This window comes from Vigna unguiculata, chromosome 3, assembly GCF_037176805.1.
Source record: "Vigna unguiculata cultivar grain cowpea cultivar isolate G323 ecotype 2 chromosome 3, ASM3717680v1, whole genome shotgun sequence".
Classification (NCBI taxonomy): Eukaryota; Viridiplantae; Streptophyta; class Magnoliopsida; order Fabales; family Fabaceae; genus Vigna; species Vigna unguiculata.
The window spans coordinates 57166123-57183882 of record NC_140794.1 but is presented as its reverse complement, the minus strand read 5'-3'; the positions used below and the strand labels follow the sequence as shown (position 1 = coordinate 57183882).

At 35.4% G+C, this 17760-nt stretch overlaps 2 protein-coding genes and 1 pseudogene across 3 annotated transcripts; 2 read left to right on the top strand and 1 right to left on the bottom strand.

Annotated features, from left to right (window-relative positions):
• On the top strand, nt 1-1694 carry LOC114178879 (wall-associated receptor kinase galacturonan-binding protein). The gene is made up of 3 exons (XM_028065014.2): nt 1-950; nt 1045-1098; nt 1463-1694. The coding sequence occupies exons 1-3, from the start codon at nt 131-133 to the stop codon at nt 1519-1521; spliced, it is 933 nt and encodes a 310-aa protein (XP_027920815.1). The 5' UTR covers nt 1-130; the 3' UTR covers nt 1522-1694.
• A 767-nt stretch (nt 1695-2461) lies between these two features.
• Nucleotides 2462-8045, top strand: LOC114175524 (cysteine-rich receptor-like protein kinase 1; annotated as a pseudogene). Its single transcript, XR_014993596.1, has 6 exons — nt 2462-3867; nt 5531-5659; nt 5745-6095; nt 6524-6758; nt 6990-7134; nt 7211-8045. The product of XR_014993596.1 is annotated as a cysteine-rich receptor-like protein kinase 1 (transcript).
• Nucleotides 8046-9350: 1305 nt separating this feature from the next.
• Nucleotides 9351-12739, bottom strand: LOC114175068 (uncharacterized). Its single transcript, XM_028059827.2, has one exon. The coding sequence runs from the start codon at nt 12374-12376 to the stop codon at nt 9467-9469; it is 2910 nt and encodes a 969-aa protein (XP_027915628.1). The 5' UTR covers nt 12377-12739; the 3' UTR covers nt 9351-9466.
• Nucleotides 12740-17760: the final 5021 nt, after the last annotated feature.

The following is a 17760-nucleotide window of genomic DNA, read 5'->3' as shown; positions in this document are numbered from 1 at the left end:
ATCCGTGGTCCCTACCCCAACATAAAGCGAAGGAAAACCCCCACACAATTCATCTAGATTCCCCCAACATCAAAATAAAGCTTCCTCATAATCATCACGTAACTGATGCAACAAGTGAGTATTGAGAAGCATGGGTTCAGTGGTGTTTGGAGTGTGGTTTCTCTGGGCAGCAGCATATGCAATGACTCTAAGTCGGTGTTACCCCAACACATGCCGTTCATACTGCGGCAACATAACCATAGATTACCCCTTCGCACTCCAATACGGTTGCGGCCACCCAGGCTTCCGCGACCTTCTTTTCTGCATGAACGAGGTTCTCATGTTCCACGTCAGCTCCGGCTCCTACAGGGTCCTCGAAATCGACTACGCCTACCAGGCCCTCACCCTTCACGAGCCTCACATGTCCACCTGCCACAACCTCGTCCTCGGATCCCGAGGCAACGGCTTCTCTGTCGAACCCTGGCGCGCTCCTTACATGAACCCCGCCGCCGACAACGTCTTCATGCTCATCGCCTGCTCCCCCCGCTCCCCCCTCTTCCAGGGCTTCCCCGGAAAACACCTCCCCTGCCGCAACGTCTCCGGCATGGGCTGCGAGGATTACCTCTCCTGCCCCGCCTGGGAGATGATGGGCCACAAGAGATTGGGCTCGGCTGCCTTCTTCGGCTCCGGCCCACCCGAGTGCTGTGCTGTTCCCTATCAGGCTATTAGGGAGATTAACCTCACCAAGCTTCAGTGTGAAGGGTATAGCAGTGCTTACAGCGTCGCTCCGCTTAAGGTTGATGGGCCTGGCGGCTGGTCCTACGGGATCCGTGTTAGGTACTCCCTCCAGGGGAATGATGAGTTCTGTGGCGCTTGTGAAGCCACCGGTGGCACCTGTGGCTACGGTTCCGATGGGATTAGACAGGTCTGTATGTGCGGGGACTTCAACTCCACTTCCAATTGTGATTCAGGTTCCTCCTCCATTTACCAACTTTTTCGCTAATTCATAATCATTCTTTGAAAGAAAAAAAATTGGTTTTTTCACTCTTTCTGTAAATTTTACAGTTGGCATACCGTCAGGAGCAAGGTCTACCTACAAACACGATCAAGTATTAGCAGGTACTGCCACTAAAGACTCTGTTTTTGGGGAAAAAATAAAAATTACAGTTTTAATCTTTTGGATCTAGGTCTTATATTCCAATTGAATCTCAAGTACTATAAATCAAGTTATCTGAACTTTACTTACATTAAATGTTAGAATAAGTTGATGAATTAAAATTACAGAATTATAGTATTAGGAGATCCAATCATACATAGAAATATTTACATAGAAATGTCAGTGCTTTTACTTTTTTTATGTAAATATTTTAAATTAAGATATGAAGTGAAAAAAATCAGATTCTTGTTTTCCCTATTAAGGAATCATTTAGCATTGGAGTGAAATTGATCTTTTTTTGGTTGTGTAACTTACCTTATTGTACAGGACTATTGACGTTTGTGGTATTGTGGATGACGACGACCATTCAGATTTCAAAAGTATGATATGTATAGTGTGTGAGACTATATCATCGTGAAATGGGTCAAGTGTTCCATATGTAAATGCCATTTTTTTGCTGAAGACAATGGTTATACAATGAGACTGAGAGTGAGTTTTGATTTGTATCCCGTCTTCGCCGTTTAAATGCTTACTCAAACAATTAGTTGAAGTTTGCTAATGCTGCTCCTTCTGAATCTCATTCACTCTACGATGCATGAAAAAAATATGTCGCCAGATCTTGACATGCTTCAAAATTTAACATGATTTTATTAACGATACATACCTCATTTCATTACCATTCAATCAAGTAAGGAAGTTACTTTGAGTAGACACACTCTGTTTTCAACGAATATCGACAAAAATGAGTTGTTAAAACATTTTTTTTTTCACGAATCGGTGTCTATCTAGCACTTTTTTAAAGATGCATATATTGCTGATTCTATGACTTGTCATATAATTTTAAATTTTTATATATGCCATTAAAGTTTTCAAGTAGCCTATCAACACTTAGTATTTGGTATTTACAATCTCAAGACTTAAATTTCATAAAGGAAAATTACCTATTGACAAATTTTTTTTTGACAAAGTTAACAAAGTTTCTAAAAATGGAATTAACAAACTTAAATTTTGATTTTTTAATTAAAATAAAATAATAAAATAATATTTTTTTACCTAAATAAGAAAGATTGTCAAAAACTTTGTTAAAAAACTTTGTCAACCAATAATAGCCCTTTCATAAAACTTTCAATAGAACACAAGTATCTAATAATAGAATCTTAAGTCTTGATAAAAAAATATTTTTTCAATATTAACAACCATATATTCACAACACCAACCAAAATAATTGCCCGAAAAATTGAAGTTTCATCGTTCTTATAAGATTTCAATTATCATAGCAAAAGTTTTTAGGGTTATTTAAAGATTAAGTATTATGATTAAACTGTAAAAATAATATTCTATACGAATTTCTTTGTAGTGTAAAAAAGCTCTAACGAAATAATATTGAATCTCTCACTAGGCTTTGAAATTGAATAATTTGATGAATTTTCTATTCATATAGAGGGTTTTGCCTAACAATCTTCCAAACAATAAAACTCTATAATTTCACATGACGCACTTTTAATGGTGGAGTACAGTCTGTAAGGACTAGTTTTGGAGATGGTGTTACTTACTGCTAGAGAGAGAGAAGGGCCAGCGAATAGCATGTTGAAGGTGATATTCCACTCTATTTTCTACGTCATGCAAACCCTAAATAAGGAAAAACAAAAAACCAAGCCAGTTCATTTCTCCTTTCGTTCATCACGATCTCCGCATGCACAACGTTTTTTCTCTGTTCTTATATCATCTTTCTACCTCGCTGCAAAACACATAAACCTGAAGGATCATGCCTCTGAGGAAATTAATCAAGATCGGGAATACCCTCTCCCTGTCCACCTTCACGGCGGAACCCCACGACAAACACATGTCTACAGAGCAACAAAGGAGTAATCATAACGAGGCATCAAAGCCAAATACCATATCATCACTTGTTTAATTCTCACTATTTTCAAACAAAACCAAAAGCAGAGCAATTGTTGATTAGAAGAAAACAATGGTGCAATTTTTTAACGTTCCTGAAAATCTTATTACCTGGCTATGCCTAATGCTGCTGTCGTCGTCGTTGTTAATCCCACGTGCGGGATGCTCCGGCACGGGTATACGCGAAACGGGTCTCACGTGCGGGGATTATGAGAACCCTGAGTCTACCGCGTCGAATTTCATGGCCATAATGGACATGGTGTCGTTTCAGGTCAAAGAGCGAGGGTGGGGAGCGCAGACGCTGCTGGGTTCTGGGCCTCCGATGTACGCATTGGCCCAATGCCGGCGCGACCTGAAGCCCGCGGACTGCTACATGTGTTTCAGCCAAGCGAAGCTGGTGTTGTCACGGTGCGTGCCCAAGGCAGCTGGCAGAATCTACCTCGACGGCTGCTTCCTCCGATACGACGATTACTCCTTTATCCGCGAGAGCGTGGACCCCACTCATGATATCGGCATCTGCGTGGCCCCAACTCTGGGGAATGACACGGCCAGCTTGGTGTCGGCGATGGTGTCGAACGTGACGGAGGAGGCAACGGAGCGTGGGTTCGCGGTGGACGGAGGGGAGGGGATTTTCGCCCTGGCGCAGTGCTGGTCGACGCTGAACAAAGGGAGGTGCAAGATATGCTTGACCGAAGCGGCGAAGAAAGTGCTGGAATGTGTGCCCAGTGGTGAGGGTAAGAGTCTATTCACTGGTTGCATTTTGAGGTATTCAAGGCACAAATTCTACAACGACGTTTCAACATCTAACGACATCAAGGTTTCTCCTTCTACAGGTAACACACACTAAGGATTTTGTTCTTTTACTTCTATTATAATTATTTGATAAAAAAAAACATGTATGACAGATACATACGAGGTCACTGGTAATCAAGAAACAATAGTTTAAATTAACTTTGTATACCAGATCATCTTGTCTATCAATTAGTACAAACAATAATCCGACATTTCCCCAAGGAAACCCCTTTACATGCACCAAGCTTAGAATACATAAATTGAAAGCTCTTAATGATCCGGTGACTTATTTCTATGTGTATCCTTCGGTGACTAATTATGCTTTAAGGCGACCAATTTTACCATTTGACTTAACTTCAACAGCTTAAACACACTTATACCCAATTGTCTTCTTTTTAGGTAGAAAAGGAATCAACTCTCATGTGTGATAATATTCTGGGTAAGACTAAGCATTTCAATCATTCAAGTTTGTCATCATTCAAGATATCAAGTTCTTTCTTCACATTTTAGGAATAGTTATAACGGACATAAATAAGAAAGGAGAAAACCGAAGGAGACAACCTTTGATAACTTGGAAATTGTAAATAGGATAATGATTATAGGTAGAGCTAGAGCTGGTACTTTTTTGAAGAGTTATATGATAACTAGATCTTCAGTATCAGAAGTCATGGTGTGGGTAGGTGGTGGTGAGGGACTTGAAGAAGAGGACTTACCATGTAATATGAAACCAATCTTTTGTGTTTTGCAATGTTAGGTGATCACAGGGGATGATGATGGTTCTGGTGGACTTGAAGGAGACCAGAAACTTTGAGGAGTGGTTTGATTTGGAGTGTCATGAGTGAGGAATGAGAATGGTTCAAATAATGGGACAGGTACAAATTGTTGGATGGAACTATATAGGAAAGAAGGAAAGAAAGGACTCTCTTAAAAAAGGTTGACACTTGTAGACAAGTACCTTTCAGTTTGTGAAGAATAACTAGGTTCCGCAAATTACCACAATAAAGCACAAGTTGGAAATCCTTTTTTCTGATGATATTTTACCATCATATTCTTCCAAGTGATCATAGACACTTTGGACAAGAAAACAAAGCTCAACAGATGTAGACTAAGGTAGTTTTTTACTTAAACTTCTTTGAGGTAATTGTGAGAGACTAGGTGCAAAAGTGGAAACCTACAAGGTGTTCAAAGAAGACTCGTTCTTCGGCCAGTAGTGAAGGGAGAAAAAGAAGGTTGAAATTGGGAGTTGGCGTGACAAAACTACAACTAGGAGACAGATAGGTATTGAAAAAATAAGTTAAACAATTCCAATAAATTCTCTAAATGAATCTTATGGTGATTTAAGAGATTGGTCATTTTATTTCTGGTCAAGAGATGTTCTGTGTTCATCCAAAATAAAATAAGCACCATTAAGAATGTTCAGTTGATACGCTTTATAATATCTTAATTTGTGATATTGAATTTGAATAAATAATAATAAGTTTAATTACTTGTAGCAAGAGTGTTATCACCTCCAATATTCCTTGAGTTTTATGAATGATATATGTAAACGCGTACCAAATGTGTGTGTGTATATATACAGTTGTTTATTTTGTTAACTTTTATAATAACATCATGCGGTGTAGCTATACATTCCATGCTTTAATTCATACATCCCAACACCAGGCTAGTTACGACAGGACATTGACATTGCTATTTCTTTTACAGTTCAAGTTAATTCAGAAGGGCCTGGTGTGTGGACGATCGTTGCATTTGTATTATCATTGATGGTAGGGATTTCATTCATCGTAATAGCTGCATCTATGTGCTGCCATAGAATGTCGTCACGTAGAAAAGGTAATGCTTGTTCGTTTAATGCCACAGTGGTTGTATTTTTTTGTGTAGTATTTTTCTATGCTCTAATGTGCTAATTCTATTTCAGTAAGCGACAGTGGTGGTTTGGCACCTGATTTTTCCTTCGTAGCTGGCTTCAGTTTTAGGTACGATTTGCTCGAGAACGCCACAGATCATTTTGATCCTGCAAACAAATTAGGTCAAGATGGAGCTGCTTCCGTGTTCAAAGGAACCCTCCCCACTGGGAAGATTGTTGCTGTTAAACGATTATTTTTTAATAAACGGCAATGGACAGAGGGGTTCTTCAATGAGATCAATTTGATTAGTGGGATTCAACACAAGAATGTGGTGAAGCTTTTGGGGTGCAGCATTGAAGGCCCTGAAAGCCTGTTGGTTTATGAATTTGTGCCCAATGGAAGTCTTGATCAATTCCTTTTCGGTGAGTTATACAGTTTGAGCGATTTTAGTTCAAGTCGGTGTTTTTTCTCAATTATTTACTGAGCATGATTTCAATGTCTTCGTTTTACTGGCCAGAGAGACATTTGCTCATATGTATTTAACTGTCTTGCGTATTTTTAATCGAACACATTTGGTTGGTCTATAGGAACTTTGTGGTGTTATTTTCGTTATGGACTGTAACATGTCTTACAATTCGTTAAAAGTGCTACAAGTTGCTATAGAGGAAAATCACGATTTTCATTGGTGACTTGGCGTTTAAGCTTTGTTATTGATTACTGACTAGCACAATTCAGTTTAGCTTTGAAGGGGGGGGAATTGAGGGAACACATGCATGTTATCTTATTCTCCTTTTCTATCTTGCTATGTGCTTATTTTCAAAATTGAGAATAGATCCCTTGTAATTTGCAGGTAGGGGCTCAGAAGATGCTCTGAACTGGGAAAAACGGTTTCAAATCATATGTGGGGTAGCTGAGGGCCTAGCATACCTTCATGAAGGCTCTGGAACAAAGATTATTCACAGAGACATAAACTCTAGCAACATTCTATTTGATGAGAATATGAATCCAAAAATAGCGGATTTTGGTCTTGCTCGCATTGTTACTGGAAACAAATCTCATCTTAAGACAGCAAATTCGAGAACACTGTAAGTAGAAAAGTTCTCTCATTTCAATTTATGTAAAAACACGAGGATTCTGAAATTAGTTACATATATCCAGACTCTGCGATGATCAAAACTGCACATCCTTTGTGAAGAAAACGTTTCTCTTAAAAAATTGTACAAGAATGGACAAAGTTTTAATGTCTTCCAATAAAAAAATTCACTTGTGTTACACTATTGGTCTGGTCGCATATTAAAGTCATCTGCTTTTGTCAGGGGATATTCGGCTCCTGAATATGTTTCCAAAGGACAACTGACAGAGAAGGCAGACATATATGCTTTTGGTGTCCTAATTGTTGAAATTGTGTGTGGTAAGAGGAACAGTGATCACATAGAGGGGTCAACTTCACTTCTCCACAGCGTAAGATTAACTATCCCTCACTCACCGTAACTTATTGGTATTGGTATCAATGAATTTCACTTCATCTCTTGTTCAGGTGTGGAAGAATTACAAGGCAAATAATATAACAGCATCCGTTGATCCAGCTCTGAAAGGTAAACTTACGGTAGAAGAAGCATCACATACGCTCCAAGCTGGCCTTCTTTGTACACAATCAAATGTTACTCTGAGACCATCCATGTCTGAAGTAGTTCAGATGCTAACCAAGAAAGACTACGCTATTCCCTCTCCAAAGCAACAACCATTCCTCAATTTCGGTGGGCTAAGTCAAAGTGACCGCACTGTATCCTCAAATGGGCTTGCAAGTGCAAGGTCCTCCTTCCACAGCACCACCAGTTCACTAATTCCAAATGAGATTTAACAGTACAAGAGAATTCCTTTTCTCATTCTGACAAGTTCATTGCTGGAAGCCCTGATTCAAATATCCAACTAAATATGGGGGCACCTGAGCCTAGATAGATGCACTTGAAATCTTACCATGATCCTAAGGAGTGACCTGAATGGGGATAAGAGAAAACTGAGGATAGTCAGTTATAACTTGAGTGTGTAAAATTCTGATGAGCAAGGTTTGAAGTTAAGCAAAGGAGAACATGAATGGATTTTGCTCAACATAAGACGCAAGGAACAAACTGAAGATCATGGTCATGAAGCAACTTGTAGTAGAATTGTGTACACGAAACAGGGCTTCAGGGGTAGGGAAGAGTAAATTGGGCTGTGCTGTGTCCTTGCAAGTTGTTGATGTATTACAGTTGTAATGAATTGTGGAACTGTTTTCTCATTTTGATCCTCTTCTATTATTAAAATAAATTATAGAAGAACTGGATATGCTATTTTTTTTTTTATGAATTGTGTATGGACCCTAGTTAATTGAAAGTCTGTTATTCACGAATTCCAATATTTCGCTTTGTTTCCTTAGTTTATGTCTCATAATCTCTCCTTAAATACAATGTTCATTTAATTTCAATGTCCCCTTCATTCAATGTACATAAATTTAGTAAATTGGAAAAACATAATAAGGTGTAGGATCCTGTCCCCTGCATCTTTTCTTTTCAAACCTTCTTCTTCCTTATACGTCTTTCATATCTAATTAAGTGGTAAATACATTGTTTTTTTTTTTTTCAGTTTGGTGAGACTGCTTAGAGTATGTTTTAAGCTTGATTGAATTTTGTGTTTTGTATTAGTCATAATTTTAATTAATTTGGGATTTTGAAAAATTAATTAAAAATCAAGATCATGACTTAAAGTCACAAAAAAAAATTGAAACAATTTGAAAGGAGAATATGAAGGAGATTCAAGAAAGTTATGAATTTAATAAGGGAGTTTGAATTGCAAAGGATAAAAAAAAGTCTAAGACAATTAAAGAATGCTCAAATAAATTGTTTGATATTAGTAAAGAGATAAAATGGTTGGTAAAGAAGTTTACAAATGCAATACTCTAGATAAGATTGTGGTGACAGTGCTAGAGAAATATGAAAAATCTTGAAAAGCATAAAAAAATTTGACCACAATTACTTTTCGAAGGTACTTTAATTCATAGTAAAAAAAGTGTATCGAAGTTTCAGACAGAGATGAATTTCAATTTTGGATCAAAGTTCAAGTATTAAAAATATACTTAACCCAAAAAAATAATTTAAAATATTAAGTAAGAAGGAATGTTAAAAATATTTACTTAATATATTTTTTTATTTCAATTATTTTTTTTGGAAATCTTTCGCTTTTAAAAATATTTTCGTATAAACATAAAAATATATTTAGTTATTATGTAAGTTTAGGAAATCAGGATTAATAAATTGTAATATTTGATACTTTTACATTTTGCTCTATAGAATAATAAAATAAAATAACAACTTCATGTGGCTAATATATTTTTTATATCTATCGTATCTTAAAAGAAAACCCTACAAATCTCAACCGATCCTACGTTCTTCCATTCGATAAAACTAAGAATTTCTTTGTATATTCAAAAGAATTTTAATAGTAGTTTTGCATATACTACGGAAACATGAACGCTATATGTATTTTATTATATTCTTATTTTAATAAGCTAAATTTAATACCTATAATAATTATCAATTTATTTTTATATATTTATTTAAATAAAATATATTACGAATTTTAGGAATGATATACTCGTTCTTGAAGAATTCCCGGTGGCAGATACTGCGGTAGGATGATGCTTTTGAATGAAGAAGTATTTCTATTGAATGAAATGATGTTAGCATTTGAGGATGTGCAAGTACTGTGAGATACAATGGTTCCTCAAAGCTTGGAACCCAAACTAATGAAAAATATTTTACATATGTGCATTTTCCATGGTCTCCATTTTAATATTGTAGAAGGAAGTTGCTGCTGAATTCTGCTTATCTGGTGAAGGAATAAACCCAAATGAATTCATGTTCCAATACTCTCCATTCCTTATCTTGTGGGCAACAGTGCCACCTTCTGCACTCGAAATGGCAACTTTTCTCCAGTTGCACCAGATCCTGAGCATCAGGTACAACATCACTAAGCATATCACTGTGGAAGTAAACACAATGGCCACAATGATTGCTGCCACTTGTGTGTTTGATAGCTGCATTTTCCCCTGTGCCGTGGATTCAGAGCATGATCTCAGTGGTGGGCCACACAAGCCCTGATTGTTCAGGAACGAGCTTAGTGGGAATCCTGAAAATGTTGGAGGAATCTGGCCTTCAAGATGGTTGTTTGAGAGATTCAACACGTGCAGGCTTGTGAGTTTGCCCAGTGAAGGAGGAAATTTTCCTTCAAGTTGGTTGAAAGAGAGGTTGAGTCTCTCTAGCTTCATGAGGTTTCCAAGAGATGGTGGAATCTCACCGGTGAAGAGATTTTTACTCAAGTCCAAAATCACTTGCAACTCAGCAAGCCCTCCTAGCTCAACTGGTATGTTACCTGTTAAAAAGTTCTCTGAGAGCCTAAGCTCATACAGTTTTGTGCATTGCTGCATTGTCGGAGGAATGGGGCCAGAGAATCCGTTCCTTTGCAAATTAAAGACATTGAGGGCAGTGAGGTTTCCAAGCTCTAGGGGGATTTCACCGGTCAGATTGTTGTGATGGAGAGAAAGCTTGAGCAATTTGGAGCAGTTACCAAGCTCAGAAGGTACCCTCCCACTGAAGTTATTGTATGAGAGATCTAGTTCACCAAGTTCTTGTAAGCTTCCCAACCAAACAGGTAATTTGCCACTCAACCTGTTGTTACTCATGAGGATGTGTTCAATTTTCTTGGAGTTTGAGAGTTGAGGTGGCATTTCTCCTGTTAAATTGTTGAATGATAAATCAAGAAAGTTGAGCTCCGTGAGTTGGTGAAATTCAGGAGGAATGCTTCCAGTGAGATAATTTTGTCCAAGTCTGAGACGGCTGAGGTTTCTAGAATTGGCTAGAGTGGAAGGGATGGGACCTGAGAAACTGTTGTTGGTCAAGTCCAGAATGGTAAGAGAATTTGAACCAGTGAGAGGAAAGAAATTTCCAGTGAACTTGTTGTGTGAAAAGTTGATGATTTTCAGGCTTTTGAGAGAAGAGAGTGAATGAGGGAGAGGCCCTTCAAAGGAGTTGTTGTAAAGGGTAATTTTGGTGAGTTCCGAGAGGTAACTGAATGTAGATGGAATGGAACCAGACAACGTGTTATCTGCTAAGGCCAATATCTGAAGGTTTTTACAGTACCCCATGCTTGGTGGGATGGGACCAGACAAGTCATTCTGCCTAAGATGCAGAACAACCAAGTCCTTGAGCTTACCTATAGTCTCTGGAATGGGCCCTGTGAAGTGATTTCCAAAGAAGTCAATTTCCTCTAAGCTTGTGCAGTTTGTTATCTCTCTTGGTATGAGTCCTGACATCTGGTTGTCATAGAGGTAAATGGTGCTCAATCTCTGCAGCCTTCCAATCTCCATTGGAATTTTACCTGTCAAGAAGTTACCAAATAGGAAAAGACCCTCTAAGCTACTAATGTTTCCAATTTCAGGAGGTATAGATCCAACAAAGCTGTTGTTGTTGAGAACAAGATCTGTGAGGTCCTTCAGTTTATCCAGGCTTGCAGGAAGTTCTCCTTCAAAACTGTTATCGGAAAGGTCCAACTGTTGTATTGAGGAGCAGTTGAGCAACTCCAGAGGAAACTTGCCAGAGAGCATGTTGCTAGACAAAAAGAGTTGCCGAAGCTTTGAACCTCTGAGGCAGAAGTTACTTGGAATGCTACCGGTCAGAGCATTATCAGACAGAACAAGAGTTTCAAGACTCTGCAATTCTACATTAAGGAGAGGTATTGATCCAGAGAGGTTGTTTTTGGACAAGTCTAACTTCTGCAGCTGAATCAGACTATTAAGCGCAGAAGGAATTTCTCCATGCAGTTTGTTTCCAAGCAAATTCAGGTAAGTCAAGTTAGAAAGATGACTCAAAGCATGAGGAATTGACCCAGACAAACTGTTATTGGCCAGATTCAGAATTTTTAATGATTTAAGCGACCCCATAGAGAAAGGTATGTCTCCTTCAAGCATGTTGTTTGATGCTGCAAAGTTTTGGAGCTCTTCACAGCCTTGAATCTCTTCAGGTATGGGCCCACTAAGGCTGTTCATTTCTAAATCAAGCGATATTAGATGCTTCAACTTACCAATCCCAACTGGTATGCTTCCATTCAAGTGGCAGAATCCTATCGCCAGAACTGTCAATTCACTCAAATTGGCAATACTAGGTGGAATTTCACCACTCAACATGTTGTCACCTATTCTAAGAATTTGCAACTTCCTCATGTTACCTATCTCTGCAGGAATGTTCCCAGAGAGATCATTTGAGTATAGTTGCAATATTCTTAGATTCTGAAGCTGACCCAGCTCCGAAGGGATGGAGCCAGAAAGAGAATTTGAAGACAAATCAAGTGTTTGAATAGAAGAGAGGTGTCTGAACTCAACTGAAATGGAACCGGATATTCCTGAACCAGACAGGTTCAGGGCAATAACATGTTCCTGATCAACTGCACATGTTACTCCATTCCAGTCGCAGACATGAGTTGTCGGAGACCAGTTGCCAAGTGCTCCTGATGGATCTACCAACTCTGATTTGATTCTGATAAGCCAGTAGGAATCTGTTGCATTATTGGCCATACTTGCAATTAAAGAAGTATCTAGTATGAACAGTAACAGAAAGAAATGGCACATCCAAATGGAACCCATTGCAGAATGTCTGACAGGTATGAGTTTCATTTCCAAGGTTCACACAGAAGACCAAATGATTCAAAAGGTATGCTCTAGGAAAAGGTGGTCCATTCTGTATAAAAGAACAGAGAAGAACAACTAAGAAGAGAGCTCAAGTTTTGATGGGTATCAAATGAAAATAGTAAGAAAAAGTAGAATGAGAAACGAAGGAGTAATGAACAAAGACGCAAGTTCAAGTGCTAATTGGTCGTTAAGATACGGTTTTAAATAGTAGCAAAGTTGAAATAGTAGAATGAAGAAGTTCAACCCATTATATTATATCTTAAACATATGGTGACATCTTTCTAGTTTCTACCTTTTCAGTTTAACCATGATGTTGGTGCCTTTTCGCCCTTTTTTTCTCTCTAGGCAACGAGTTTAATAGTATAAGATTCTTTACTAGCTTTTGTTTTGTGGTAGAGAACTTGATAATACAATGAGGTACGTTCAACAGAATTATGCAGCACGAAGAAAAAGATCCCCTCATGGTCGAGAAAAAAGTTGCACAAGTGGGGCCACTTTTATAATCCTCAAATTTTGTTCACAATGCTGCTGGACAAATTCATAGTATCTTCGAAGTAGTTTTTATAAGACGTTTGAGTTCAAGATAAACAAGTTTGAGCATGATTTGACTTTACAAGAGTACCAGTTGTTTAAACTTCAAAAATTGTCAACTAAATTGGTACAAAAACATTATGGCAATCCAAATGCTAAGATTTCACTCAGGATATTCAAGCATAAGATTACTTTCTGCCTTTCCGTGATAAGTTTTCTTAAAAAAGAAAAACCAAAGGCCGTGAGCTTTCAAGCATGCATGATGAAACATGAGAAAGTTAGTTTTCATAATGAAACGTGGAAAACTATGAATGAGGGTAACTTTCACACGTTTTAGGCTTTCCCTATCCGGTTTTTCCTTATTTTCTTTTTTTCTGTTTTATTTCCTTAATTCAGCGAGGGGTGAAAGCACATGACAATGTGTTAGGTTTCTCCATTGTCATCTTCCATATGTTCATTTCTATTATTGTAGGATCAAACTCATTAAGGGTTAAGCATAAATTGTTCTCAACCTAAACGACCTACTTCCAAATTAAATATGAGAAGAAAACATGGAAGAGAAAACAACCACACTAGTTTGGGTCAATTCCAGCTTCATTAATTCGTCCACAATAAAAGCCAAAACCATGTGAGGTTTGGTGTATTATACTCAATAGTTTATACACTAAAATTTTACTGCATTATCGTAATTGATTCAATGAAGTTAAGGGCAATAATATTTGTTTCAAATATCATTGATTCGCGATAAATATGTATATAAGCCAAAATACATGAAGACAAAAGTGCCCCAAATCTTATCTTTCATATTCAGCTCACTAAGCTTTCAGTGTTAGCTTTATAGCATCCACGCCTTCGCCCCAGTTTCCCATGATTCAAGCATAAGCAACCCCTCAAAAAGGAAACATCACATTACATTGTTCTAAAAACTTCAATTATTTCATCAGTATGAGTATGAAACTTTCTCAGAGGGGATAGGAAAATATGAAATAATAAAAATAATCTTCTTTAAACATAAAGATTAGTTTGTTTATTAGTTAATTGGTAGTTTTTTTAAATAAAAAATGTAAGCACTTATTTTTAAATTATACACAAGTTAAATTTACATTTTAGAGAAGTTTATTTTATTTTATAAAGTATTTACAGAGAAATTTATTTAAATATATATTCATGATGTAATGTATTGCATTTACCTTACTAAATTTTACGTTTATTGTAAAAGAGTTTTTGTAACATTTTCCTTATTTTTCGTTTTCCCAATATTGGTGGTATTTATGGGAGTGTTAGAAGAAAAATGTGGTTGGAGACTTTAGTTATCTACTTTGGTACTAACCCAATAGTGCTTGTTTTCAAAATGCTACGCTTTTTTTATTCACGCTTCTATACTTCCACTATATATGTGGTCACTACTACAAAAAGTTTAGGTGCCTACGCTTCGTGCAAATAATTACCTTTTTTCCCTTTCCTAAACGCTACTTGCACGTTATAGTGCATGTCATCATTGACCTTTCTCATGAACTTCTTGCAACCTAAAATTTGAAAAATAAGGCCATTCTAATTTGTTAACCACATTTGCACTAAGTTCACATTTATTTATCATATCTAATAATAGTTATTAAAATGTCATTAGATAACCTATTTAAGTGTAATGTGTTATTTTTTGAATTTTTTATGTCACTTGTTTGTTATCGAATCGTTATCAAATTACTATTAATATGTACTCTTAATTTTGAGATATATATGTTTTATTGTATAAAATATGTTAAAAATTATATATAATATAAAAGTAAGATGAATTTACGGTATAAAATAAATACAAATTTCACAAATTTTATAAAATTAAGTTAAACTATTAAAAATTTATTTCTTATCCTTACACATAGAAATTTATTTATCATTTATCTAATAATAGTCTCGCTCGCTCTAAAGAATGTTTTCAACTTTTAGAGTTTGATTGATAGCTCACAATTCAACAAGAGTTGTTTATTCTTTTTAATTGCTACCTAATCTTAGTTAAAGTCCATTTTTCAGAAGAATGAAAAGGAATAATGTGATGGGGAGATTAACTACTCTTGAATACAAAAATGGAGTAAAACTTAGGTGTAAAATTTTGGATTACGGGAAGAGATGCAGCCAAGGGAGAAGGTGCATTATTGAGGAGACCAAACGTATAAACAAAGATTTAAAACAACATCAAGACACAACAACGCGTTGTTTAAAAGAATATATATAAAATATGGAGATTCTGCATTGGAGTGAGTACGAATATATCGTTCCAATAGAACTTAGAATAACGTCAAAATATTATTTAAAATACTTAAATTCAATTTCGTTGTTTGCAACACGGTATTCTTAAATTTTTCAAAGCTTTTGCATCATGCAGAGGTTAGTTTGGTAGAGAAAAAGAAGTAATTACATTAAGAAGAATACAGTGCAGATTGGCTCAGCGTTGACATCTTCATTCTCTTTAGTAATATGTTGACTTGTGTTGGGTTTGAAGTGAAGCTGTATATATTTTAATGGAGTTTTGGCACCAAGTTATTTGTTGAAGCTGCTTAGACCATGACCAATAAGACAAGTTCATACAACAATTTAAGAATCTAAAACAACTGGATAAGTATTACTGACCTCATTTCTCCTCATTCTTTTTTTAAATGAATATTTTAGGGACTATATGGTAATCTTGCAAATTAAGAAAAATAAGCTATACATATATTACATTCAAATGAAAAATTAATTAGAAAAAAAAAATAGATACAGATAAATGTGTTTGGTTTAAGAAAAATAAATAAAAATATATAAAGAAGTGAACTTTAAATTTAAGTCAATTTTATAAAAATAATTTGTAAAGTGAGCATATCATTTTTTTTATTTGTTTTTCTCTGTCCAATTTTTCTACCAGCAAGCAAAGGCTTTGGAGGGAAAATGAATGCATACAGAAAACTATACAATGTATAGTTAAATTTAAATGCTTAATAGAAAGTGAAACAAATATAACAATAAGAAATAAAATTAAATGGAGCAACCTAAACATTGGATAATTGACGTTATGTTTTGGAAAAAAAGTTTTGAACACCATTTGACAATTTTTATATGAAAAAAAATAATGAACCATAGTAAAAAGAAATTCTAACGTCAAAATACCATTGTTGTTATGTTTTTATGTTTTACTTAGGGTAGAGAATGGAATACCATTGTTCTTATGTTTTACTTAGGGTAGAGAATGTAGTGGTTTGAATTGGAATATAGTAAAGTTTAATGGAATACTCATTAACAAAAATTTAATTCTATTGTACGGAAAAAGATATCTAAATTAATTATAAATTTTCATTTTCCTATTACTCTTTCTTCACAAACATTAATTTTATTAAGTTCTAATTATATTATTTTACTGAAAACTAAATATTGAAATTTGACAAATAAAATTAAGATAGTCAAATTTATAATTTTCATTTACGAAATCAAAATTGACACTTTTACAGGTCTCTTTGTATTCAATCAAAATGTGGTTTGATCTCACTTAACCGATTTGTTATTTTCTGCTGAAATAACAATTATAGGAATTATACACATAAAAAGAATATATATACGTGTCATATATTAAAAAAAAATACACATAACATATAATTATATGATAAAAGCAAGCTAAACTAATGAAGAGTTGACTATAAGTTAAACATTGTCCTGATAATTCATGTCATTGCTAATTTGATCTACAAATTTATGTTCAGTCGTACGACGTTTATCTCTCAATTTACTAGGACAGAGATTAAATTTTTTCTGCAAATTAATATTACTTATCGATTTTAATCTTGGTAGTTAATAAGCCCAGTTTTGAGTTTATATGATCAGAATTTAAGTCACACTTATAGTTGTAATCGGTCTAGAAAGCAAGAATAAACAAAGAAACGAGAAGATGATGAGGTCCAAGCATTAAAGAAAATTAGGTAAGAAATAATTAATAATAAAATTATAAATGTTAATATGCAATAAAATATTACAGCTATTACATTATATAATGTTATATATTGGTACCCAAGTTTTGTTCAGTTTTAAAATAAATATTTTTTTAACGTAAATGTTTCAGTATTACAGCATCTCTCTAAGGCCACCACAATTTCTGTAAAAGATGGTCTCTTCCATGAAACACACGGGTTTAGGAGGCAGTGTCAGACCCATTCACAAGTGAGGGTTGTTTTTTTTTTCTTTTTCTTTAAGAGATACACTCTTTTCTTTCTTCTTCTTCGTTTACTAATTAATTATCTATTGTCTATTGGACATACTATTTGTTAAATGTATGTCTAATTTTCTTTCCATCATACTGCTTCTAACTAAAAAAAATACGCTCACTCTACAGCAAAAAAAGCATTTTGTCTTTAAATTAACGAATTTATGAAAGTTTCCATTTTGTTGAAGTGGATTGTGTCAAAGCTACCTTTTTTAGTTAAAATATATTATACGTCACAACCTCAATTGGATTCTTATATGTCACGCTATGTCATGCAATTTCAGTAATATGCAGAAAGCAAATAATATAGTTTTTGATCGTGCAATTTTTTAAAACTCATTAATGATAAAAAATAATTAAAAAAAAGCCATTTTTTTGTAACTAGGGATCTATACCCTGTTTATGACATTTTGTTTCCACTGACATGTTGTGATTATGAATCACTGCTAATTATTCTAACATCAGGTTCATATTATGTGTTCAACCAACAGCAGATCTTTCTGCAACTATTCAACTATTCAACCAACTTTACACTTGTGAATCTGGAAAGTTTTCAATTCTCTACTTAAACGAATGAGGGTTCCAACATGAAAGTATACACACAGGAAATATG